Source organism: Mixophyes fleayi, chromosome 5 (genome assembly GCF_038048845.1).
Source record: "Mixophyes fleayi isolate aMixFle1 chromosome 5, aMixFle1.hap1, whole genome shotgun sequence".
Taxonomy (NCBI): Eukaryota; Metazoa; Chordata; class Amphibia; order Anura; family Limnodynastidae; genus Mixophyes; species Mixophyes fleayi.
This window is the reverse complement of record NC_134406.1, coordinates 194673358-194699457: the sequence shown is the minus strand read 5'-3', so window position 1 is coordinate 194699457 and position 26100 is coordinate 194673358. Positions and strand designations below refer to the sequence as shown.

Genomic DNA, 26100 nt, shown 5'->3' with positions numbered 1-26100 from the left:
ACTACTAATATATTATATTCTATAAGATCTGAGAAACGTCTAAACAAATGTGGCCAAAGAGTAACAAATTTATGTCAGGACTTGGATAGGATTAAGGCTATTAGGTTAGAATTATATTATAAATGAAAGATTTAGATTTGGCCCTTTAAAATGATGATCCCCCTTGATAGGAATTCTCCTATACAGAGCGCTAATGTTTCCATAAAATGCTTACGGTTCATAACATAATCAGTAGACCTTAGTCTTAACCTTAACTCTTACGTAATATATAATAAAAGACACCACACCAACTTGTTTTCAAATAACTCTTATTTAGTGAAACCGTAGCTGCAATGGTGGCTGGAGAACACTACACTCAGCCTTGTCCATCCATAAGCGCACACTGTTTCTTAAACTTAAAGGGGACAACCATCCCCAGGTATCCCGGAACCCGAACCCCTCTGGACTAATAGTAATGCACCGCCAGTCAGCCCAAATGAGCTGTACTTGCTCCGAACCTAAGCTGCCTCTTTGAAGGGCATGGGCTCTAAAAACCTAACCAACATAAATGTGTGCTTTACCACTTTGCTTATCCTGTACAGTGTTCATCTGCCACCTTAAAGGTTGCACCAGCCGCTAGATGGCAAACCATGCCATTTTCACTCTGACCAAGCATCTCTGTGTTACCTTCAGGGTTAAACCATAACACTCGTACCATACCAAGGCCCATCGACATGTGGCACCAAGTACATCCAGAGCTGAATCACAGCTTGTACCGTACCACGGCCTGCATCCATGAGGCACAAAGTACATCCAGAGCTGAACCACAGCCCGTACCATGCCAAGGCCTTCATCCACGAGGCACCAGGTACATCCAGAGCTGAGCCACAGCCCGTACTATGCCACTGCTTGATTTTATTGTTGGCCCATTAATATCTCATAGGTTGAACCACAACGCCCACACCATACCATGGCCTTCACTCCCTACTGTACCAACACACCGCCGGGGTTGAACCACAACATCTGTACAATACCACAAGCCCGTGCTGCAATTGGCTCCTCATATCTCCGACCTGCATCCACACTCCATCGTCAGATTGACCCCCGCATACCTTGGCCATTTGTAACGAAGCACGAGATTCTGTACCTTTAGCTGACAGCGAACACTTGCCCCAGGACTCGGGGATGGGCGGGAGGGATTGCTGTCCTGGGCCAAGACAGTGAGATAACTCCATCCCCACTTAATTAAACTGATCCCTTATGCCTGACCCCTCATAACAGTTGCTTGTACATTACCACTTCTACTCCCTTCGTTAACCCTTAGTAATCCAAATTGATTATGTACCCACCCAAAGCTTTTAGTTTTCCCTCTGGCTTAATCCATCCCTTTCATTTTGCACTTTATATCCAGTTAGACCAGTCTGGCTCCTACTATACCTTGCAAATATGTCACATTGTTCAGGCTGATTCCCTAAGAAAGGAACACATCTCAGACTCATTTCATTGAGGTAAGAAATGGTTGATAGACTGTATACTTTAACATGCAAATGCTTTTTCTCCATTGATATTTGAAAAACAATAGGGCTTATCTACTAACATTGCATTTAGCTGTAACATTTACACAGCGACCAATCAGATACTTGCTTTCATTGTCTAACTTGCACAGCCATACCTGTTGCCAAGTCTAAAATTCACAGCATTATCTGATGCCAAGTTTAGGATATCTTGTGACAATTCTAATATACAGAGCCATATCTATATGTGTGTATATATCAGGCACATAACATATAACCATAGAAAAAAATGTAAGCTTGCATATATACGAAACCAGCATCAATTTTCTATAAACCAAGTCTCTGTTTAAAAAAAAATCAAGAATTCATGTATATACTTATTATTTCAACTTCTTAATCATTCATCAAATTGTCTCCAAATAATCATGGACGTGTGTATCAGAGGAGAAGAGAAAAGGGATTTTTTATATATATATATATATATGTGTGTGTATATATATATATATATATGTATATATGTGTGTGTATATATATGTATATATGTGTGTGTATATATATATATATATATATATATATATATATATATATATGTATATATGTATATATATGTATATTTGTATATGTATATATATGTGTGTGTATATATGTGTGTGTATATATGTATGTGTATATATATATATATATATATATATTATATCAGAACTTCTGACACCTTGCAACCCTTAGATGATGCATCCACGAACAACTTCTTGCTTCAAATCAAACGGTGATTTGTTTGCATCACAATAACAGCATGCAGTTTGGTCAGGATGACACCAGTAAACAATACAGAGTTGCATACAGTCATGGCCAAAAGTTTTGAGAATGACACAAATATTTTTCCTAAAGTCTGCTGCCTCAGTTTTTATGATGACAATTTGCAAAACCTACAGGTTGTCATGAAGAGTGATCAGATAATTTGCAATTAATTTCAAAGTCCCTCTCTGTCATGATAATGAGCTTTATCCCAAAAACAACATTTACACTGCATTTCAGTCCTGTCACTAAAGGACCAGCTGACATCAGGTCAGTGATTCTCTCATTAACACAGATGAGGGTGTTGATGAGGACAAGGCTGGAGATCACTCTGTCATGCTGATTGAGTTAGAAAAACAGACTGGAAGCTTTAAAGGAGGGTGGTGCTTGAAATCATTGTTCTTCCTCTGTTAACCATGGTTACCTGCAAGGAAACACGTGCAGTCATCATTGCTTTGCACAAAAATGGCCTCACAGACAAGGATAGTGCTGATAGATTGCACCTAAATCAACCATTTATCGGATCATCAAGAACTTCAAGGAGAGAGGTTTAGTAGCTGTGAAGAAGGCTTCAGGGTGCTCAAGAACGTCCAGCAAGCGCCGGGACCATCTCCTAAATTTGATTCAGCTGCGGGATTGGGGAACTACCAGTGCAGAGCTTGCTCGGATATGGCAGCAGGCAGGTGTGAGTACATCTGCACGCACAGTGAGGCGAAGACTTTTGGTGGATGGACTGGTGTCAAGAAGGCCAGCAAAGAAGCCACTTCTCTTCAGGAAAACATCAGGGTCAGACTGATATTCTGTAAGAGGTACAGGGATTGGACTGCTGAGGACTGGGGTAAAGTCATTTTCTCTGCTGTATCCCCTTTCAGATTGTTTGGGGCATCTGGAAAAATGCTTGTCCGGAGAAGAAAAGGTGAGCGCTACCATCAGTTCTGTGTCATGCCAACAGTAAAGCATCCTGAGACCATTCATGTGTGGGGTTGCTTCTCAGCCAATGGAGTGGGCTCACTCACAATGTTGCGTAAGAACACAGCCATGAATAAAGAATGGTAGCAAAACATCCTACAAAAGCAACTTCTCCCAACCATCCAAGAACAGTTTGGTGACGAGCAAAAATGAATTCATGATTAGCTGCTCTGTCTTTAGCGCAGGTTTGTACCTTTTGAGCAATGTTAGTCAATTGGGTGCATTTACTAGTATTGGTACATTTGTTGAGGTTTGCTCATGGTATAATTGTCTGCCCTGCTAGCTATTTGCTGAACTGGAGCTGAACTTACACCATATATGATTCTCAAACTATGATTGACACCAGAAATAACTCTGCATACTACGATATTAAATTAAGGACATCTGTGTAAAGGTCTGCTGAACAAGTTCCTCCAGTGCTTACTCTGCTAGCTAATTACTGAAGCAGGACTGGACATGAAAGCTGTTGTGCAGGCTTAGGCATCTAGCTCTGATTCAATGAAGAGGTAGGAAAGCAGGCACCGTGAGGCACTGACAGGGGCAGGCTGGACTGGGTGGCATCTGTCCCCCGGACTGGCCTCTTAGTGGGGTACCTTGGGCTAGGTCACTGGTCCACCTGCATTTTTTATCCTTTAAAATGGTCCTAACAGGCTGCTTTGCTTTACAAACTTTACTTTACTATTTTAATTTAAAAAAAATACTGGTGCTTTGCACAATATGCACTTTGTGCATTACACATTGTGAAATAGGAAAATGGAATATCAGAGGTGAAACGTTTTTGGAACGCTCTCTTACAATGATAATAAACAGCCAGTGTTTTGCTTGTTTGTGGTAAATCTCAAGGGGACCTTATGCAATCCTCTGGCTGAAGGAACAAAGAACTGCTTTCAGCTGATGATGCAGACACAGCAGAGTTCTAATTACTTGACTTGGCCTTTACACTAAATACTATATTGCCTGGGATGCATAATAGCAGAAAAACACTATGTATGTGCTATTTCACACCTGCATTTGCTAAGCGAATTATGTGTTGTTATTTGCAGATTTTCATCATTCCGCTAATCATGCTGCCGTTCGGATCTGATGCATCTGAGAGATTAGTCGAAGATCTTTTTAATTACATTGATGCCCACCAAGATGATTTTGTTCAGGTATAGTAAAAAAGGATCTCCTTACATCTCTTTGTAAGGGAGAACTCTGACAAGCAATTATTCTTGAAAGGGAAGTGAGTGCTTTTTTTTTTCCACTTTAAAACCTGAATGCCAGCCAATATAGTCAGGACTAACAAATCATGTGTGTGTGGTATTCTGCATGCATTTACTGACTGCTGTAGGGACTGATATGGAGTTGCATTTCCAAATGCGATGTGTAATAATGTGCGTTGCCTGTACTGTGCATGCAAAGAAATAAAGCACCTGTATTTAAAGTATCAAGTAATTTGCACTTGCAGCCCTCTAGCCAGGGAGGCAAATCAGCGAGGAGTACATCCAGTACAGTAGGGGATGCAAACATATGTGTAGCATTCCCTCTGGAGATGCCAACTAGTTGACTTGGCCGCATCTTCAGATACGCCTCTTCTTAGGAGGTGTATCATTTGCAGGAATCTAAGCATTGGTGTAAAGATTTGTGCTGCTGCTGATAATCATCAACACGTATATTTGCTGTTTTCAAATAACATGAGAAACCAGCAGTAGGGCTCTAGCCTGCTGCTTGTAGGTAAAGCAGAGGGATGACCAGCATTGAGTATATCGCTGGTGCTTGTTAGTCATTTAGGTGGGGGCACTCCGTTTTTTGGGGGGTATTTTTAGTTGTTTTTTTATTATTTATTTATTAAACAGTAAACATCAACTTGATGATGATGACTGCTGTATCTTTATTCCGGCGGCACCTATGTCATCATGTATATTTGATGCTGCCACGCTTTATATGCTGTATTTTCAGGTGCACATATCTTCTGATACTCACATATGAAAATAATAATGCAAAACTGTAGCTTTCTTGTCCTAAGTTCGGGCAGCAAAATTGTATTCAACTCTATATAAGTCTATAGTGGCTTATAGTGTCTTCATATTCAAAAATTACCTGTTCATCACATTATTAAATTAGAAAAGCGAGATAGTCAATATATAGAATTTTTGGCATTAACTACATACATAAGTCTAAAGTAATGCATGCTACATTAGGGTGTTATATTCTATGAAATAATTACATTAATTTTAGCTATATGTGTACAAGGACTTATCTGTAGCCAAAGCAGGCCACATGACAACGATGGGTCCTAGCACCATAGGGTCTCTAAACCTGACCTTGGCTTCATATTGCAGTATTTAGACAGGAGTTGCTTAGGAAGCAATTGCTAATAATGGGAATATATGTGTATTTCAGCTGAACATCTTGGTAAAGATGTAATTGGTGTGTTACAATACATTGGAACAGAGGAGGGTTATATAGGAGTTTGGTAGTAGAGCAGATCTAGCTAAATGTTACTATGTGATCTAATTTGTAATCACCAATCTTCAAGCAAATCCACACTGTGCCCAGAGGTTGAAGTTAATGTCATGTTTATTAAATATTCTACAGTATAATTTCCACATATTTTAGATTTTTTTTTCTGTTTCACCTATACATGTTTTTTATCAGAATGTTCAGTAGGAGTTTAAAGTAAATGCATTACTAGTATGTTATATTGCTTTGCTTTTTAAATCAGACTGATGACAAGTATAACTTACTATATAAATAGTAAATATATAACTTATTTTTTTGTACAGAACCTTAAAAATTGGGTGGCTGTTCCAAGTGATTCCAGTGACCCTCAGTTCCGTGGAGAAGTGATTAGAATGATGGAAATGACAGCAAAAAGGATTGAAACTTTGGGAGCCTCGGTGCAGATAGTAGACATGGGCTTTGAAACAGTAAGTGTTATTACTGCATTAACAAGATAATCTTAAGGTATATCTAGTATAAGAATGTATAGAACCCATAGAGCTAAAACATTACTACTTATTTACCTTGTATACATATTGCAAAAATAAAGTAAAGAGTTCAATATACCATTAAGGAGGACAGGGAAACAGTCGATAAAACTTTATAAAGCAAATAAATAAAAAGTAGAGAAAAACCACCAAATCACTAGATAGTGGCTATACTTCTTTGACCAGAAACCAGAATACATGTACAGCGGAAAGTAGCAGGAACAATCTGTGAATATAATCACATATTTAATAAAATTTGAAATACTCATACAAAGGAATTTAACTCTCAAACATGGAGCTTAACAATGAGGAAAAATGGCAAAAAGGGATATACCAACATGTCCTCTCAAACTCCAGGATCTCCTGGCACCGGGAACAGACATCCTAAAATAGTGCAAGGTCTCTAGTTGAGTAAGAGGACACCATATAAATAGAAATTTATCTTGCCCACATATGAAATGATTTATTCACCCTAAATAAACTAAAGTCTCCCATTTGCATACATTATGTGCATTGTACTATTAGTTTTAATGCTACTTGTTATGCTTTAGTTTGTACTTGCTATGCTTGGAGCTATTGGAGTCTTGGTTTTACTTGTCTCGTTCTGTACTGTTGTACCCTGTATGGTCCACTGTTCGTATTGTAATTTGTATGGCGCTGTGTTAACCTTGTAGCGCCATATAAATAAAGAATAATAATAATGCTAGTACAATACATGTAAACTGCTCAAATCACTTGCATTTACTGCAAGTAAATGCGTTGGGGAAGCATAGGCAATCTCCTGAGTTTGAGTGAAAGTGTAATCATTCACTGCTGTTTGTACTTACATAACATAATGCTTACCTGCAGCTGTATGATGGACGAAAAGTCAAATTCCCTCCAGCAATTCTAGCTGAGCTAGGAAATGACACCACTAAGGCGACGGTTTGTTTTTATGGACATGTGGATGTTCAGCCTGCTAAAAAAGAGGATGGATGGAAAAGTGATCCCTTCACGCTAACGGAATTGAATGGTTAGTACCTTAAAAATGTTTCATGTCACCATTTTCCCTCCATGCACAGTACAGTACTTGTGTCAGTTGTTAATATTCACAAGTGATTCATAGTTCACTCTAACTCAGTGGGGCATATTCAATTGTTTGCGTTACTGCCTAAAGTAATGCGGCGCGCACACTATTACCGATATTACGGTACATTTCTCGCTGGATTTCAGCTCGCTGCTCAGGGAGCTGCGAGCTGAAATCCGGCTTAGTATTACCGTAATAACAGTAATACTTTTTCCGTGGCGGAAACCGCCAACAATTGAATATGCCCTATTGACTGTGATGTTGGCATGAGGGGATTGGAGCTCAAGTAAAGGGAAAATGGACAGAGGTATATAAAATAAAAATACAGTGGCTATGGTTTTTGGGGAAATATTTTGGATTGGCAAAATGGCAGCATATAGCTGATGACAAAAATTAGATATTTAATTGAAGACAAGAACCAGTATGATAGTCTTATAAAAGTAAAATAAAAATATTTGTCTATATTTGATATCATCTCCCTTCTAATTCTAATTCTTCACATTATTTCTAGGAAATCTGTATGGACGAGGTGCAACAGATAACAAAGGCCCCGTGTTAGCCTGGATACATGCCATAGACACATACATAGCCATGAAACAGGTACAACTTGACAGCTGATTCACAGTAGTTTAACTCTGTACTGTACTATACATATTCTTTTTCCTGTACGTCACTTATCGAACTCATCAGATACAGAAATTTAGAATGTCTTTTTTCACTGTCTAGACGTTGCCACTGCAATCAGGTCAGACATGGTTGCTGCTGTATTGCAGGAGAAATGTCATCATACATACTTTTGACTAAGCAAGGATGCAGCCACCAGTGCAAGGAATATATATTTAAGCTATTTCCGTGGTGGATGATAATAAGTGTATTTTTAGGTGGAACCCAGCAATGTGGGAGGAAGAGCTGCTTCATCCATCGCAGTTTATGTACTTACAGTAACATTATCCCTAAAAGAGAGAGAAATGGTGTATACCCTGTCTAATATACAGCATAATATGGTTCCACCCATTTGTTTTCTTACTGCTTTGTAATCCAGACAGCGCCTAAATGTAGGTTGTGCCCTTTTACTGGAGTAATGTCCAAGGCACAAGATGAAGCTGGTCTTAATCTGTCATTGAACCATTTACAAATCGTTCACTGTGCACTTAAAACCCAATTTCTAACATGCACCCCATGGTACAGACTTCACGGCTCTCCCATTTCAGGCAGCATGTAAACACGGAGTTCTCCCCCCCCCCCCCCCTTCCCTTTTCTACCTCTCCCTCTACCTTTTTCCAGGTCCTTCTTCTATTCTTTTCTCCTTTACAATATTATTGGAAAACTCACTTTGTTTTATTTAACCCTCTTGACAAGATAACGAGGAACCAATTTTATATTATACTATTTTACTCACTGAACATGTTCTACATTTTTGTCTTTTCAAAAAAGTTTGAAAATAGAGATTTAAAAAAAAAAATGTTTTCCCATTATTTCCAGGAATTATTGATACAATTTATTTAATATCTTGTTTGTTTTTTTTTTACTTTAGGATATCCCTGTAAATCTAAAGTTCATTATAGAAGGTGTGGAGGAAACGGGCTCCCCTGGTTTAGAGGAGCTAATTAAAGGACAAGAGCAGTTCTTCTCTGATGTGGATTATATTGTAATTTCCGATAATGTGTGGCTCAGCAGAAAACCTGCCTTGACATATGGAACAAGGGGCAATGCCTATTTTTTTGTTGAGGTAATTATACATTTTCCTGTGGTGATGAGCGTACATGATAGTGCTGTTTTTTGCTTAGGGCATGTGGCTAATTGGTTTATTTTATGTTCATGCTTATGTTCCTGCTATGAAAGGAGGATGACAGAGGAAACACCAGTACTCACATGACATAATCCCATATGACATGAGACAGTACTTTTCATTAAGATTTTCAGGATAGATTTTAAGTATATCGCAAATCTTGTTACTTTTTAATATACCCATCGCTATAGAGATTCTAACCTATTCCACCATGTAATCTCTGATGATCCGAATTAAGAGGGTTTTTAATTAACACATCCCGAAAGGAAAAATACAGAGAAAAATCCCCCAGCAGCACTGCTGTGAACCGGTAAAAGTGCTGGAATTCTAGTTGTACATATTTGCTTATCATGCATTTGCCAATATATGTAATTGAGAATTCTGCATTTTTATATACAAGTAGAATAGCAGCTCTTTTACTGGTTCACAGAAGTGTTCCTGGGGGAATTCTATCTGTATTTTCTTTTCTGGATAACCGCACCATTTGAAACACCTGCTCTGAACCTATAAATTGATTGAGCAACTTCAATTTCTGTTTAATTAACACATTCCACCTATAGACTAGAAATCCTATGACCAAGCCTTCCACTTGTCATGCACTACAGCCATATATTTTGCTTGATGGTCCTTCTCCAAGAATATAAAGAGAAATAGAAATATTACAACATGGTCTACTGTCCTCAATGACTTGCAAGTCGCTAGGCCCTGATGCAAAGAATGATTACCATACTAGAAGGTATGCAGCTATCTTGGGGCCTGTAGCAGGGGCAGACTTGTCTCCAATTTTAAAGGCCATTTGTATATGTTTTTTCATCCTTTCAGTGGTACATGGGGGAGCCCTGAAGTCCTTTCCTTATCCAGAATTTTTTTCTTTGCTAGACTGGCTTGACTATAGTAGTAATAGAACATATCTTCATGGTGCATGAAACTACAGGGGACTGTTGCATGCAATCTGTTGGTACATCTGTAAACCAGAGGTTCCATAAAACCAGTGTCTTCTGGACAATCACCTAGTAGTGAGACATTATTAAAGTTATTTTATCGTTTTCCAGTAATCATTGTCTATGCGATTTGTGTGGTTCCAAAGCTGAAAGCGATTTATTATCAAAAGCAAAAGAATAACAATTAAATACATAAGTACAGCCGATACATACGCTGCGCTCTGCTGGATGCAGCTATACAGTCATTTAGTCCTGAAGTCTGTGGTCAAAGTGACTGCATGCTGGTCCCAGAGCCCCTGCTTATATACACTCAGTGATACAGTGAAAATAATACAGATAATTTGGCATGTTTCCATAGGTTCAGGCTTCAGGAAGGTCCAGTGTAATGCAGGTCATTGGCCAATTCAAACGATGCCATCCAAGGGTGGGGGTCAACTCTCCAGAAGATGCATACTAATCTTCCCACCAAGAACTAGTTCAAACTGATCAATTTACATTACACAGAAAATACCATTCTGATCATTTATTCCCTATATTCCATATCTAGCATACGCAAGGTGCGATCCTTTAGGCGATTGAACCAGACGTCTGCGGATAAATAGGGAATTAGAATGATACCAGACATGATATGTTTCCTTTTAAAATTAATAGACAAGTATGGCGCTTATACTCTAACAGATGAACAAAAGCATACAAATTCAAAAGCAGATAGTCACTTTAAAATTGCTGAAATCGATCCCACTCAAGTCCAGAAAAGTATTGTCCAGTACAATATCCTCAATGTTCCTGAATTCAAAGTTTTTGGTTCATAGGATAATACTATTTGTCCCACTATTACGTTCTCCACCGATGTTCATCCATACAAAAAATGAAAAGATCACATTACCGTGGGTCAGTGCAATTCTCTATAATCAATGCATATGTAGCACCAGTGTGGTATTAAATTTAAATTAGCCACCACCATGTGTAATAAATCACCTTTCCTTAGGTAATACACTTACATAAGAAGAGACTTCTTGTCCAAAGTCAACATAAAAGCACGTATGGAACTCTTCAATAATTTTCACATTGATCTTTGGATTTTATCTCAAAGAGAGCAAAAGAAGAGAAAAATGCTCCACATAGTGCATTATCCAAAATAATTCTATTTAATGTTTGCACACCATAAAAACAAATAAAATGAGTACATGAGAGGATTGTCGCAAACGGTCCCGATAAAGCTGGACCCTTACCCTGTGTAAGATGGTATCAGGCGTGTAGGGACACCTCTATGTCCCTCTCCATAGATTAGGAAGCCGGCTGGTTACCGTTCCACGCTCCACAACACTCAGGTTTTGGATTCCAAACAATTCCAGGTAATCCGCGGCTTTCCTCCCAGTCACCACCTCTGCCACCAACGCGTTTCAATTTTACAAAATCTTTATCAAGGCTGTGTGGTGAATACAATCGACAAGTCTTTAAAAACACTTCCATCCAATCAGGGCTTCCCAAATTAGCATAGAGTTGCTATGGTGACCTGTCCGAGCTCGGGTTATTATACATAAGAATAATGAATCCCGAAAACTTTATGAATGCCTCCTTAATTATTGACATTCAACTAACATAATAAATCACAATGAATAATAAGTTTATACATACATAAAACATCTAAATGATATAAAAACTTTGTCCCGATTGGCCCAACGTTACCATGGCAACCCGTTTAAACCCGGGTTTTAGCATATACAGTGAAAACCAAATATTTGAATATATCCTCTCAAGGAGGGTGTGTACACAGTATATTTAAACAAATGACTTAAAATAGGGAAAAAAACTGTATAATAATTGAGCTTATACATTCCTGAGTATTATGTTCCTTCCTAATCTTATTCTCGTTCCAATTGCTCCCTTCAGAAGGTAAGTAAAAAATATATATAATGGCTTATATATCAGGAAAAGAGGGGGGGGGGGGGAAATACATAAAACATATAAAAGGCATAGTACAAATAAATGGAAAAGGTACAAACAGTTACCATGGTAACCCATTAGATCTATACTACTCAACTTAGAAGGATTTCGGAAAGAATCATTCTTCACATTTCTATCAACAATTCAATCCTTCAAAAATCCACATAATCATCTAGGTTACATCATATATTGTACTATGTACATAAAAAACTCTAAACACTAAAACTCGTAAAATCTACAACATCTGAAACTTCCTTATAGAAACCATTTAACTTCGAAGTCCGAATTCAAACCCTTCGGTATTAGTGTGTCCATTGAGTAGATAAATCTCATTTCCATCTTAGCTAATTCTTCTTTTGATTCTTTTTTCCTCCAATCCCCCCAAATCTTTTTAAGACCACAGAAATATTTAATTGATGAAACATTACATTTATGTTCCGTCTTACAATGTAATGATAAAGAGTGTAAATCGTACCCCTTTTTAATATGCCTTATATGTTCCGCCCAACGTTCTCTTAATTTTCGGCTTGTTCTCCCTATATATTGTTTCTTACATTCACACTCTACTAAATAGATACAATTGTTGGTATTGCACGTAATAAAATCTTCGATCTTGTAAACTACCCCAGTGGTATTAGATTTCACTTCCACCCATTTGGAGGATTCGGATTTTACATTCCTACATACGATCTGTTTCCTGTGACCTGAACCTTAGATCTCACTAAAGTGGATATAACATTATCATATTTCACCATAAACTCTGCTACATTTGTTTGTGAACAACTGTGGACTGAAACAATTATAAATATGAAATGTATATAAGTGAATAAGTGAATGTGTAAGTGTATGTGTGCGTTATTTATCGTGCAATTGCATCATGACATGTGGCGTACTGATCGCAATCGCACGGTAAAACAATATTAATCAATATACTTTCTTTCATCTAATTATTTGACTTTGACAACAGAGATCCAACTAGAAGTCTGCACATAATGTTGGCTTAAAGAGTGCCATTAAAACGTGTACATTTCAAGAGACAAATCCTGATCCTGGGTATAAAGCATTAATGTGAATATAACAATGAGTAAAACTTATTTTCAAACACTGTCAAAGATTGCTGCATAAAACTAAAAAAAATATGAAATAGAAGTCACAGGGGTAAATTTATCAAGCTGTGGGTTTGAAAAAGTAGAGATGTTGCCTATAGCAACCAATCAGATTCTAGTGATCATTTATTTAGTACATTCTACAAAATGACAGCTAGAATCTGATTGGTTGCTATAGGCAACATCTCTACTTTTTCAAACCCGCAGCTTGATAAATGTACCCTACAATGTCATTTATGTTCCCAGTTCAAAATAATAGTAGTAGGTCAGACAGTGATAATAATGGATTTAGATACAGAATAATGAATGTAAATTTATGTTGCAATTTTAAATGGTATATCTTATACTGCCCTAAATTCTTCTTAGGTGGAAAGTGGTAAGAAGGACTTACATTCAGGAACTTTTGGAGGCATCATCCATGAATCAATGAGGGATTTAGTATATCTCCTAGGTAATATATGCTGGGTCTATTATGCCTACAATAATATACATCGAATACGGGGATGTTATAGACATTGATGGTACGTGTTATTAACAAACTAGATCATTTTCATGTGACTATCATTTATGTGAACCTTTCTTATTTTACTCTGTGAAAGGAAAAATCTGCTGCATGCTCATCAAATTACTATGCAGACACTTTATTTACAATACTAAATGCACACAGGCTATTGTAATCCACCTGAATTTATGTCATGTCTGGGCCCACCTCAATAAACACAAGTAGCCACCTTTTTACATAAAGCTATATAAACTTACTCAGTTCCACCAGGTTCTTGGGTATAAGAATGGGAAGCATTAAGGGGTAAATGTATCAATCAGCGGTTACTTAAAACCTTGGTGGTTTTCTGTCATTATTTAAAACTGAAATTTTATTAAAGGCAAAACCTTTAATAAATTTAATTTCTGACATTTTTGTTTATATCGAGATGGGATAAATTGTAGAAGCTGTGTAATAAACATTCTGCACTTCTTTGTATTCCGTAACTAGCCAGCCTTGTGGATACTTCTGGTCGCATCCTCATCCCTGGAATTTATGATGACGTTGCCCCGGTAACAGAAGAAGAGCACAAACTGTACGAAAACATAGATTTTGATATGGAGGAACATAAAAACAACACAGAAGTGAACACATTTTTATACAACAACAAGGTAAACAAATAATCTCTATAAACATCCATTAATGACCTCTTACACAATAGTTGTTCATTAATAATACTGTTTCTCCATCAGCACAATAATTACTTTTCTATCTTGATCATCTTAAAAATAAGCCCTTCCTGTTCACCCTAATGATTATACCTTCTTTTATGCTGCCTTTTACACCAACCTTCTTCCCCTACTCTGTGATCACTTTTTGCTGTCTCTCTAATTTACTACTTCCCCTTTTTTGGCTGAGCCACTACTGCTAATAAGCAAACAAGGTGCAATAATTAAACTGTCCAAGCTGGTAATGAAAGACAAGACTTCACCAATAATGTTGGCCACATGTTGGATAACACTGTTGATCAGTGTGAGCGCTGAATGACAGGATCTGTGTGAGCCTTGTGATTGTGATTTGGACAGATCTGGCCATTCAGCACTTGGACCTTGCAGTTGTACCACAATGCAGTCTGCAGACGACAAACACAGACCTACGTTTATCATCTGACAACCAGATTTTCAGACATGCCTGAATGTGATCTAATCTCTTCTAAGACATTGTGCTGCTCCACATGTGCTATCATACTGGGAGAGTTTGCTAATATTGCAGTATAGGTACCCAGCTTAAAATGTTTGCTTCTTAGCATAATATCTGAGTGTTTATTGCTCTAAATTACCACCTTTCCCAGACCCCTGGGTGTTGGGTAGGGGGTAATAAAGTAAAAAAAAAAAGGAAAAAAATGTATAAAACACTATTTTACTTTGTAGAACTACAAGTCCCAGTCAGCCCGGGCTGCCAATAACAGCCTGGGCATGCTGGCTAGTTTGTCATTATAGCTGTGGGTTCCCTGCTATAGCGCTATCAGCCCTGGCTGACTTGCCTGGTGCTGGTTCTGGTTTTCCTAAAATCGAGGAGGACCCACACCCCATACACCTCCCCCCTGGATTTTGCAACTAATAGCACTAGGCTGGCAGCACATGGGTTATTATCTTTAGGATGGGGGACGCCACGCTTTCTTTTTTTTTTTTTTAAATCTTTATTTTACCACAGTATAGAGCTGGCAGGTCCAGCATATTTAGACTAGCCCCAGAGATATGGCAGAAAAACAAGTTACTGTGACGGTTGTAGAGCTGGATATGACCGTGGCTGCATGCGCTCCAGTTTGGCATGCCCCTACTGCATACGGCAACACGCCCCTTCCCTGCCAAGTTCACTCCACGATGTAGAAGGCTGTAGTATATGTCCCTTGTGCTCGCCAGCGGACGGTGCGCAGAGTGATTTTGCGTTTGATACATCAAATACGTGCTTGGAGGAATCGGGCCCCATGACTGTTTGTGAATTGTGGACTCTGGGCAGCCCATTACTTTGTATTAAGCAGTCATTGACTACTAGACTTTCTTTGCATCCAGAACTCATGCTGTTGTGATCATCCATTACTACCTATATTTTGTGCTTCAAACTGCTATTGTGTCTTGCTATGTTTCAATTTTAAATGTATTGTCTAATACTTATCGCTATTAGCAACAGTGTTTCCCTATTTCCTTTTCATCAATTCTGCTGCCATGATGTCCCTTACACAATGGACTATATAACCTCTCACGCAGGAAGAAATCCTCCAGCACCTGTGGCGATATCCCAGCCTTTCTATCCATGGAATTGAAGGAGCATTCTCTGGAACTGGAAGCAAAACTGTCATCCCATCAAAAGTGATTGGAAAATTCTCAATTCGACAAGCTCCAAATATGCAAATTCCTGTAGTGGAAAAGCTGGTAGGTGACTCAAAAGATTTTATACACCTTTTTATATATAAAACTATATAAAATCTGTCTTCGTTTTACTGAGCAGTCTCCATAAAAGTGTATGTGGACTGCTCAGTAACGCTATTTAAGAACAGCTGAAATTATTTTTTTTTCATGTTAATCTACACCAGCTATTAACATATTTGAAAACCTTCACTGCTGTCAGCTCTGCTCCGAAGAGCAGAACTGGACAGCGCATGTGTGGAGGGAAATTGTCATCCCTCCCAGTCACATGATAACGGTTCCTTGTATTACACTGGGACAGGTCTCTCGGTGCGCGTGCCCGATACTTTCGGTTGGCGCATGTACAGTAGGATTTTTAGGAAAAATCCAGAAAGACCGTTCTCTTCGCACTGAAGAGGCTGAAAAAAAGACAAATGATAAACTGCTGTCCCTGTTGATGTTTTTTGATAAATATGAAAGATATTTTAATCCTTACCAATGCAATGAGGATTGAAAAATATCTTTCACATTATGCGGTGCATCTTCAATATGCCCCAAAGACAGAAAACAAAATAGTGAAAAATATAAAATGACTTTAAATCAGCACTCAAAGGAATCAGCTGAAAGTATCCCAAAGTGCCACCACACATAAAACAAATTATAATAAAGAATAAAGGACACAAACTAAGCGCTTTCCCTGTTTCCAAGCGATGTTGTGAATGAGACATTCAAATGTTTATGTGCATACTTGTTGTGGATAGGAACACAGTGTGGAAACAGAAGAATTTGATCAGATTATTCACTAATTGTTTTTCCATTTGAAGGAGGATTGTGTGGTTGAGATATTTGTTAGAACAGAGATTAATTGGATTTTGCACATTTATGTATTCAATTTGTTTGAACAGAGAAAGCACTTATTTTGCATCCTTCATTCTGTCACTCACCGGGTCTTTGGTTCCTCTAAGCCTAGACCCGGGTCACACACCCCTCTGCCGGCGCCCGTGCAGGGCCGCGGCCGTCCGCCATCTTAGGTATAGTTCTGCGCATGTGCAGACCAGAACAAGATTTAAAGACGTTCCTCACTCCGTATTGGCTCTCTGTCAGCCTTCCCCTATTTACGGCACCTTTTGACCTACTCCCAATGCCTGTTCTTGGTCCTCACTCTGCTGAGGTAACGGTGGATTACTCACCTCCTTACCTTCTCAGCTTCTCCTGTTACCTCACCTGCCAGCTGGATAACTTCATCTCCACGTCTGTGGTAATATCTGCAATCCGCAGCTCATCACAGCGTCTTCTTTCACCTCATCTGCTGGCTGGATTCTTCATCTCCACTACTCCGGTGCTATTACCTGCAACCCGCAGAGCATCTCTACACCTCCTATTACCTCAATTACCATCTACAGATCATCTTCATTACTTCGGTGCTATTACCTGCAACCTGTAGAACATCTCATCGCCTCTAATTATCTAGTCTGCTCTATCCTCTACCTTCTCCCTGAATAGCTGTATGTCCATGGATCCTGCCATACTCTCCTGAGGGCCGCAACCAGCGCAGCGGAAGCCGCTAAATCCATACCTTCTTGCGGGGGTCCCTGGAGAAGACCAGTCGCTGCGTTAGACTCCGCACCTCTGGTAAAATAGACAACTATTGGTAGAATTCTGGGTCCAGAATCCTAGTGGCCGTGAAACATTCTTTCTTTTTATCAGAAAACAAAATAGTGCCTTGACTAATTCCCCCACAGGAAGCTGAGACGCAGGGACCAGCTTACAGTTAGTTTGCTGGTTAACATTGTGGCCACACTCAGGAGTCTTTGGGTGGTGTTTGATGGCTGGCTCCTCTGATCTTTATAGGGTAATGATCCAGTCTTTGCAGTCAGCCCTAGTTATATTTCTGATGCCCAATTGACAAAGGCTGATTGGATCTTCACAAAACTTCATAGGGCAGATCAGAAGGAAACTCCTATATAGGCTAGTTCCTGCTAGGAACAGCTTGGCAAGAGGGATCTGTTCTTTACAGTAGCCACAGCTGTACTGGACTGAAAGGGGAGGTGCATTCCCGGTTGTTCCACCACTTTCTTGGCGAGCTTTATCTCACAGAGATGAAAAAAGTTCCTCTGCTTAATTCCTTCCTTTCTGGAAAGTCCTGAGGATTCCCCGATTGGCTGCATACCCAAAAATATTTTTCTCTCTTTTGAGTGTTTTGTTTGTATAAAAATTTTCAGAAGTTTATATTTAGCATTTGGTAGTCTATATACAGATTCTGTAACAGGCTTAATAATTAACTGTGTGCTAAAGTGTTTCTTCCCTGGCTACCATGTTGGATAGAGGTACTAGCTCCATGGCCAAGTCCTAGTTCCAGGACTAAGTCTGTTGGATGAAACTCTATCTTTTCTTTACCTGTTCCAAGTGCCAAGCTAAACTGATGAATGGATAGTAGGAACTCCTCAAGGAAATTTTTCTCAGGTTTCAGTGGAACCTATTTTTGAGGCCCATATTGAGCCACCTTGGGCTAGAATGTTAAGGTTGGTTATGCTTGCACAGGTTTCTTAACCTTTGGAGAGATTTTTATATTCTTCCTGAGTCTAGAAGCCGTGTAAACGTCCAAATTCCTTTTTAGAGAGGGTTCTGATTCGGAACTCTCCCAAGAGGAGGTCGAGTTGTTGGGAGACTGATTATTATAATTCCATAAGGATGGAAGAGCCATTTAGGAGGTGGGGATCAGACTCTTAATATTCAGGATTCAGAGGATTTAGCTTTTCCTGATGTTTCTTTTTAAGAGAGAGAAAAAGTGCATTATTCTTTTCACTTTCTCCAAAATTGACAAATATTGGGTGAACCATGGTCTAAAAGTGATTTTTAAAATAAAAAAAATAAAAAAATTCAGCTGAGGTTCCGGATAGTTTATCCCTTTCTGGCTGAGGATGCCACAAATTGGAAATTTCCTCATAAAATAAATGTGCCCATGACACTCTTGATAAAACCCTTCATACCCCTGGAGCTGCTTCTCCTGGATAGCACATATTGAAAACTCAAGGGAATTTTAAAATCTATGTTGCGGCTGGTACGGATCTGAGACTTATTCTGGCAGCTGCATGGGTCAATAAGGCTATTGAGAAATGGTCGCAAAAGGTGATCGAGGGGCATCAGTTGGGCACTACTAACTCTGATTTACTGCCCTTAATGGATCACATTAGGGAAGTTTCAAAGTACATTGCTGAGGCGGTTTTGGACGCAGCCCTTGTTGAGTTTAGAATTTCGACATTAATGGTGTCTTCAAAAGCCCTTTTGGCTCATTACTTGGGAAGCAGATGTGGAGTCTAAGGGGACTTTTGAAATCTTGTCATTTGATGGTCAGGTTCTTTTTGGCCCTGCAATAAATAACATAATTAGTCAGGCATCAAGAGGTAAGAGCACTTTTCTTTCAGTTACTGTTTCTAAGGCAAAAGTTTTGGTCCTTTCGCTTTCCCACCAAATAAAGAGCTGTCCTTTCCCTCCCAAGGGGGACAACAGCGAGGACAAGGCATAGGCTTCCAAACATCCGGCTTCCATGCCATTTTGACAAACCTGCCTGCCTTCTGTTTTTGGACAACAAATAGATGGCCCCCACTTTTAGGCTGTAGGTAAGATGGGTTATATTCTAAACCTACAAGGTCCTTCACCCAGTTAGTTATTTTTTACCAGGTTTCCCAAAAGCAGGACAAAGAGGCTGAGTTTCATCTAGGCCATTCAATCTTGGAGGTTTCAGTGTTGATTTTTCCAGATCTGGAAAAACAGAAAGCTAAGTGATTTTACCCCAAGCGACCCATCTTGAACCTAAAGTCTCTAAACACCAGTCTTTGGTTGGACAAGTTCAAGATGGAGTCCCTTTAGTCAGTAACCAATGGAATGGAGCAGAATTAATTTCTTGCTTCCATGGACATAGAGGTCACCTACCTGTTCATCTGGATCTAAGAGGAACATTGGTGCCTCCTCAGATTTGTGATAAGAGACTTCCATTTTCAGTTCATTTAAGTCTTATTTATATTGTTATAGCATTTTTAAACTGCACAATTACTTTACTTACTGTAGCTTTCTATTAATTTTATTATCTGATTTACTTAATTTATTGATATGGAAAACATTGTCCTTCACTTTCTGTTTACTACAAACCCAGCATTTCTAGGCATATTGGTTGTATTACTTACCTGCTCCATGATTCTCTGCGTTGCCGGCCGCCGGTCACTTCCCGGTTGCGGCAGTGCCAAACATGTGATTTCTGGCGGGGAATTCAAAACTTCTCCTTCTCCTGTATATAAATCGTGCTCTGACACAGGCCCTGTGTCTATTCTATCCAGTGTCTATTTTATCTATTCTTGTCACTACTGTCATCTGCTATTGTGTACCAGACCCGACTGTTCCTCACTACTCCTTTGAGATCTCCGCTGTACCTCTGACATCGGCTACAGGTGCCCATTCAATTTTATCTTGCCGTTTGTCTATCTGTCTCCACCGTCTGTAGGCTTATCATGGGCTGTGACCTGCAGTTTCTCACAGCCAAACCCATCCTGCCTTTCGGCAGTTCTTGGTGAAGACCTGAGAGGCTGTTAGACTCCGCGCCCTGCTAAGCTGGTGCAAATACTGACTGTGGGTCTCCCCTGAGCGTAACATTGGGGTTATTTTCTAAAATTTGTTTTGTATAAATAGTGATACAATTTCTATTCAATTGCCTTTAAATTACTATTTAGTGATTTAAAGGCAAACTGACCTATAAATCACTCTTTTTCCAAACCTCCCCAAAAAATTGTCAGATATTGCACAGTTAATAAAATCATTGATCATTATAAGTATAGAATAGGTGAATCTGTGAAAGATTTAGTAACGCAATATTGGAAATCACCAAAAATATTTCAACTGGTAAGGTGGAGGTAGAATCAACTAAAAGGTCGATATTGTTTTTTGGGGTTTTTTGCTCCCCCCTTCCCTACTGTTTTATAAATAAAACCAAGTCCCAGAGCTCTAATCTGTTACATTCCAATTTTAATGAAAAAATTAGATTTCACTAGCAATATTTTAAAAATCTCTGATCTTTATTTATCCCTTCATCTCAATGACCATAATTAATTTAAATGTTATTTCCAGCCTGTACACTACATATAGAAACCCCAAATTAAATGAATGAGAAAAGCTTTGGTAGTAAATAGATACATGATAGTGCAGGCCCGAGGCTGGCCAGGCAGCATTAGAAACCTTATTGTGGGAAGGCTGCAAAAAATCTGTGTTCTCCCTGCCTCAACCACCCAGTGATGGCTCTGAAAGTGCTAGGCTGTTCCCAACCCCATGGGCTGTGGAGGCTGGAGTACTGAACAAGATTGGGACTCCTGGATTGGCAACCCCAGTGGTACCAGTATAATGGATAAAGGTACCTAAGAGCCCCTGTTTATTAACCCCCCCCCCCAAACCTTTGTTTCCCACATTATAAAATATATATTTAATAAGCTCATACTTGATCGCTTGTAGACCGAAATGGAAAAGAACCTCAAAGCCCTGTAATAGAAACCTGCATGTCTCTTCACTTGTGTCATAAAAATACATTGATGTTCCATTTCTCTTTAAGGTGAAGAACTATCTTGAAGATGTGTTTGCTAAATTAAACAGCCCAAACAAACTTAAAGTATCACTGGAAATTGGAGCAATGCCTTGGGTGGCTAATGTTGATGATCCTCAGTATGAAGCTGCAAAAATTTCAATAAGAAAAGGTTTGCTTTTATGTTACATTATATTAGCTCCATGTATTCAAAGTGTGCTACACTGTAGCATCAAGGATAACTTCAAGGTGGACCCCCCTTCCACCCTGTATGTAATATAGCTACACTCTATCTGTAACTGTTAGTTATCGGACAATTTTGTCTGAAGGAGTGTTTTTTTTTGTTTGTTTTTATTACATTAAATAGGGTATTAAGCATTTTTAAGTAGTCTTTGAAAATCTGAAAATAATAAATGACTCAGACATTTTACAGACTGAAAAAAAGCTTTATTTATTTGGTGTCCCTGACAAGGGTCTTTTAGACAATCATGATGGTGCATAACTTGAAATACATAATACCATATTGTCACGAATGCCCAGCCTGTCCCAGATACAGCAATCTGGTCATCTGGACGTGACTGGTGTTACCTTGGTGTATTCATTGTTAATTAACTTTTTCTGCCTCCACAAAGGATTTATTATGGTGTCCTTACGTTCACCAAAACCATTATTAAAGTTTCACACTTAAATCACATATACATGTAGCATGAGCCTCCTTAGGGCTTCGTAAGTTCACAAAGAATCCTGGAGAAATACGCTAGAATAAATATGTTTAATCTGAAAAATATTTCCAAGACTTAATTGCAAAAAGATAATAAACAGACATACGATAGGTTGCATATAAGTTTCAAAAAATAAAATAGGAAATAAAACCAGAATCCCTACTTACAAGTTCAGGAATTGGCATGTGAGGAGTACACATTGAGAAGTATGGCACATTTTAGTCGTGGTAGACCCTCCTCAAAGAAATGGACACTGTCCTATTGATACAAGGGATTTTTAAACAATTTTTTGTTGACTCTTCAACCCCCACCTTAGGAATTTACACTTTCAATTAAGTCAGATTGATTCCCAAAATGACACTGAGTTTTCCCCCCCGAAGTAAATTATCTAGCACTAAGATATATGTTTGGGCACCTCAGAAAATCTCTCACCTCTGATCTTTCTGCCTGGCTAAGCCTAACTCCTCTGCATACACAAACTACACAGATATCTGTCTCTGGGCCTGGCTACTTTCAAAAGACCATTGAAACTTACTTAGGTCAGACTCAGGTCAGTTAACCAAATACACTTTGAAAGGTTACATGAAATATTCACAGTGTTATGCATAGATTCAACAGAAAATAACAATCAGTCATTAGAAATACTACATTTTGTCACAATATCATCCATGCAATAGGTATCATCAATGCTGATAATAGGTTGTTACTCACAAACACCTTTTTAAAAGGCAATGAAAATTCCACCAATATTAATACTTTTTATATGTTCTGATGGTATTCATTAGGAAAACTGTTGTATTTTATGGCACAAGACATTGTAACTTATTAGAAGTCTATGGGCTAGATTTACTAAGCTGCGGGTTTGAAAAAGTGGGGATGTTGCCTATAGCAACCAATCAGATTCTAGCTTTCATTTATTTAGTACCTTCTACAAAATGATAGTTAGAATTTGATTGGTTGCTATAGGCAACATCCCCACTTTTTCAAACCCGCAGCTTAGTAAATCTAGCCCTATGTGTAGATCTGTGTTTCTGTAAAAATGCACTTGGCCTGCAACCTTGTGCTTTTATATGGTAACAGAACTTATTGACTTAAAATATAGTTATATAATTTACAGTACAAAGTGCATGATCCAATTATATATGTATGTGTTTGTATGTATGTGTAAAATATATTATACATATACATTATGGAGTGCTCACTATCAATCTGTAAAACAAGTTGTATCTCTACTGCTTTCGTTTTTGCAGTATTTGGTGTTACACCAGACATGGTCAGAGAAGGCTCCACTATACCACTAGCCCGAACTTTTCAGGATCTAACCAAAAAGAGAATAATGATGCTTCCAATTGGTGGGGCGGATGATGGTGAACATTCACAAAATGAGAAAATTAGCAGGTGAGTCATATTTTACTTTCCTTTTATTCAATCAACAAACTTTTTTTAAGTGTTTCCTGGAAATCTCTTAGCTGCTCTAATACTTGATGGTCTTATACCCTCCTGGTGTTGCCAACTAGGGGTGCCCTGAATGCTTCTGTCCATCTGCTCTTTTATACCCATCTTGTGAGGAACACTGTAAATCCATGTGATGCCTGGAGAGCTGATTTGGGCACAACTTCTGGCTACTGGACAGTTGGGTGGATATGTTCCATGGGAGGACATCCAGCCTCCAGCTCTACATCTGGCAGATACTTTCTTAAAGCATGAGGTCATTCCCCTGTTCCGCCGATCCTTGCTCTGAGATCATAGCAGGGGTACACGTCACAGACCACGGTCTTGCCTGAGCCGGATGTGCAGCCTTGTTGTGTTAATCTGCAGTAGGTGCTCAGAGACCTTATTGAAGCTGCTGGCAGGATGAACGTGCATTATCAGCCCTCTGTATTGGAGTCCCCTTCCGTTATCTCTACCCTGGCTGTTTGGGAGCCAGCAGTGAGAGGGGTGCTGAGGGTGGTTCCAGCTGTCCATCAGTGCTTACATCTACACCCAGCCACCTACTGAAAACTGCACTGGCATAGGAAACTCCAGCTTGATTCATGAGTGCTCAGTAACCATCTATGCCTCTTCATCATCCATACCTCCATCTTGGCCTCCGCCCTATCTCGACCTCCACCTCAAATTGTAATAAAAAAAAAAAATCTGGATCATATCCATTCCCTTGTAATTTATTAATTTACCTAGTCAATTGGTGGTATCTTGACTTTCCCTTCTACCTCCTCCTGTATCATCACATGACATGCCCCACCTTTACTACACCACTTAAAGGGAAAATGGACACACTGTGTAAGTAGTGTTTTTTTTTTATAAATTTTCAGCAGGAAAAGCAGGTGTATGTATAGACAGTGGCAGAAGTACCACAGTTGCATTGGATGCAGGGGCTACAAGGCCCACAGGTGAGGCAGGGTTCGTACTACTGCACACCCTGCACCGGCAGTAGTTCTTACTAGTGGCTGCAAGCAGCTCCACCATTGTCTGTACCCATTATTATTATTATCTCAGAGCATGCTCAGAAGATCAAATCGGGGACTGCAGGAGGATGGACTGCCTCTTTGTAGATGTGTTTATATTTATTCCTTTGTGTTGTTTTAAGGGATTAAATTTAAAGTGCCATTCAGGGCACCATATTAATTAGCTCAACAAACTATTTTGCTTTTGTTAGATGTTTTTATTTTAAAAAGCTAAACTTAAAAACTATAGGCCTCATTTACAGTTGGACCTTTTTGCAGACAAAAAATACACACATACACTTACGATTCTGCTGCAGTATATTAAGATATGCGCATTCTAGCATATATATGTGTCTGTTGCAAAGATGTTTCCGTCATCATCCTCACCCAGGCATTTTAACCTGGCCAAAGGCACCCACAAAGATACACCACTAAAATGTAACTATAAGGCGTGTCTCCATTGCATTACTGTACTGAACTTACATGTTACCACCCCTGACCCGTCTCATAACTCTAAACTTAGCTGCACAGTGCATGCACACAACTTCTGTCCTTATTTAAAGTTGCATTTTTGACTGTAGGTCCAACTCTGTTTCCAGCTAATACTAAAATGGTGAATTGTTTAGCCATTAAAACATTTTCTGGCTTATTTGAATTATGTAGTTGCTGCTTATTCAAGGCATTCAGGAAGGCATAAAAGAAAACTATTCCGCTCACAAGAGTCAATTTAATGTTTTGCTTTTCTCCTTCTCTTGTAGATCTAACTACATCCAAGGGACCAAAGTCTTTGCATCATTTTTCTTGGATCTGGCAAAACTACATGAAGATTTGTTGGAAAAATCAGATGCCAAGAAAGTAAAAATGTCCCAAATTATTGAGAGCTAGGGGTGAACAATACAAAGACCAGATTGGGGATTCAGTACTGCTCTCTACACCATCCCTTCAACTTTAATGGTGCTACAGGGACACCAGCTGTTCTTACTGAATACCCCCCTGGGTGTCCATATACGAAGGACACACAATGCTATATATCAATACAATTAGATCCACTATTCTTTTATAAGGCTAATTTTGCTTGTTTATGCATGTAAAATGTTTTACTTTGATACATTAAAACTTTTTTAATGGGTTTTTTATGTTCGTCTTCACTGACATTTATGTCACAAGCTGCCCACATTCAGTTGTACAAGGGAAATGTATCTACACATTCTGTGACTACATATATTACAAAACTGTTTTGGCAGTTGACTTTGCTTCTTTGTTTATTTTATAAACCTTGGTATTCACTATGATCACTCAGTTATAATTATTACCTTCTTAGTGATGTAAGCATTAAAAAAAAAAACAAGTAAGGTGCGAGGTGTAATTGATTTAGTGGGTTAAGACTAGAGATGCTCACTGACCCCC

The 26100-nt window shown here is 38.9% G+C and overlaps 1 protein-coding gene across 7 annotated transcripts in view; it reads left to right on the top strand.

Annotated features, from left to right (window-relative positions):
• Window positions 1-25822, top strand: part of LOC142158880 (beta-Ala-His dipeptidase-like) — a 43751-nt gene extending 17929 nt beyond the window's left edge. For 6 of the 7 annotated variants that reach the window (XM_075213225.1, XM_075213223.1, XM_075213224.1 and 3 more), the window contains 11 exons: window positions 4301-4408; window positions 6026-6169; window positions 7079-7241; window positions 7807-7895; window positions 8830-9024; window positions 13445-13529; window positions 14070-14230; window positions 15827-15991; window positions 21558-21699; window positions 23500-23647; window positions 25452-25822. In XM_075213225.1, the coding sequence (XP_075069326.1) occupies window positions 4301-4408; window positions 6026-6169; window positions 7079-7241; window positions 7807-7895; window positions 8830-9024; window positions 13445-13529; window positions 14070-14230; window positions 15827-15991; window positions 21558-21699; window positions 23500-23647; window positions 25452-25578 (1527 nt within the window). In that variant the 3' untranslated portion in view covers window positions 25579-25822. Of the gene's footprint in view, window positions 1-1385; window positions 1488-4300; window positions 4409-6025; window positions 6170-7078; window positions 7242-7806; window positions 7896-8829; window positions 9025-13444; window positions 13530-14069; window positions 14231-15826; window positions 15992-21557; window positions 21700-23499; window positions 23648-25451 lie in introns of those variants that run through there. The other variant, XM_075213229.1, reaches the window with a different exon arrangement.
• The last annotated feature ends 278 nt before the right edge of the window (window positions 25823-26100 follow it).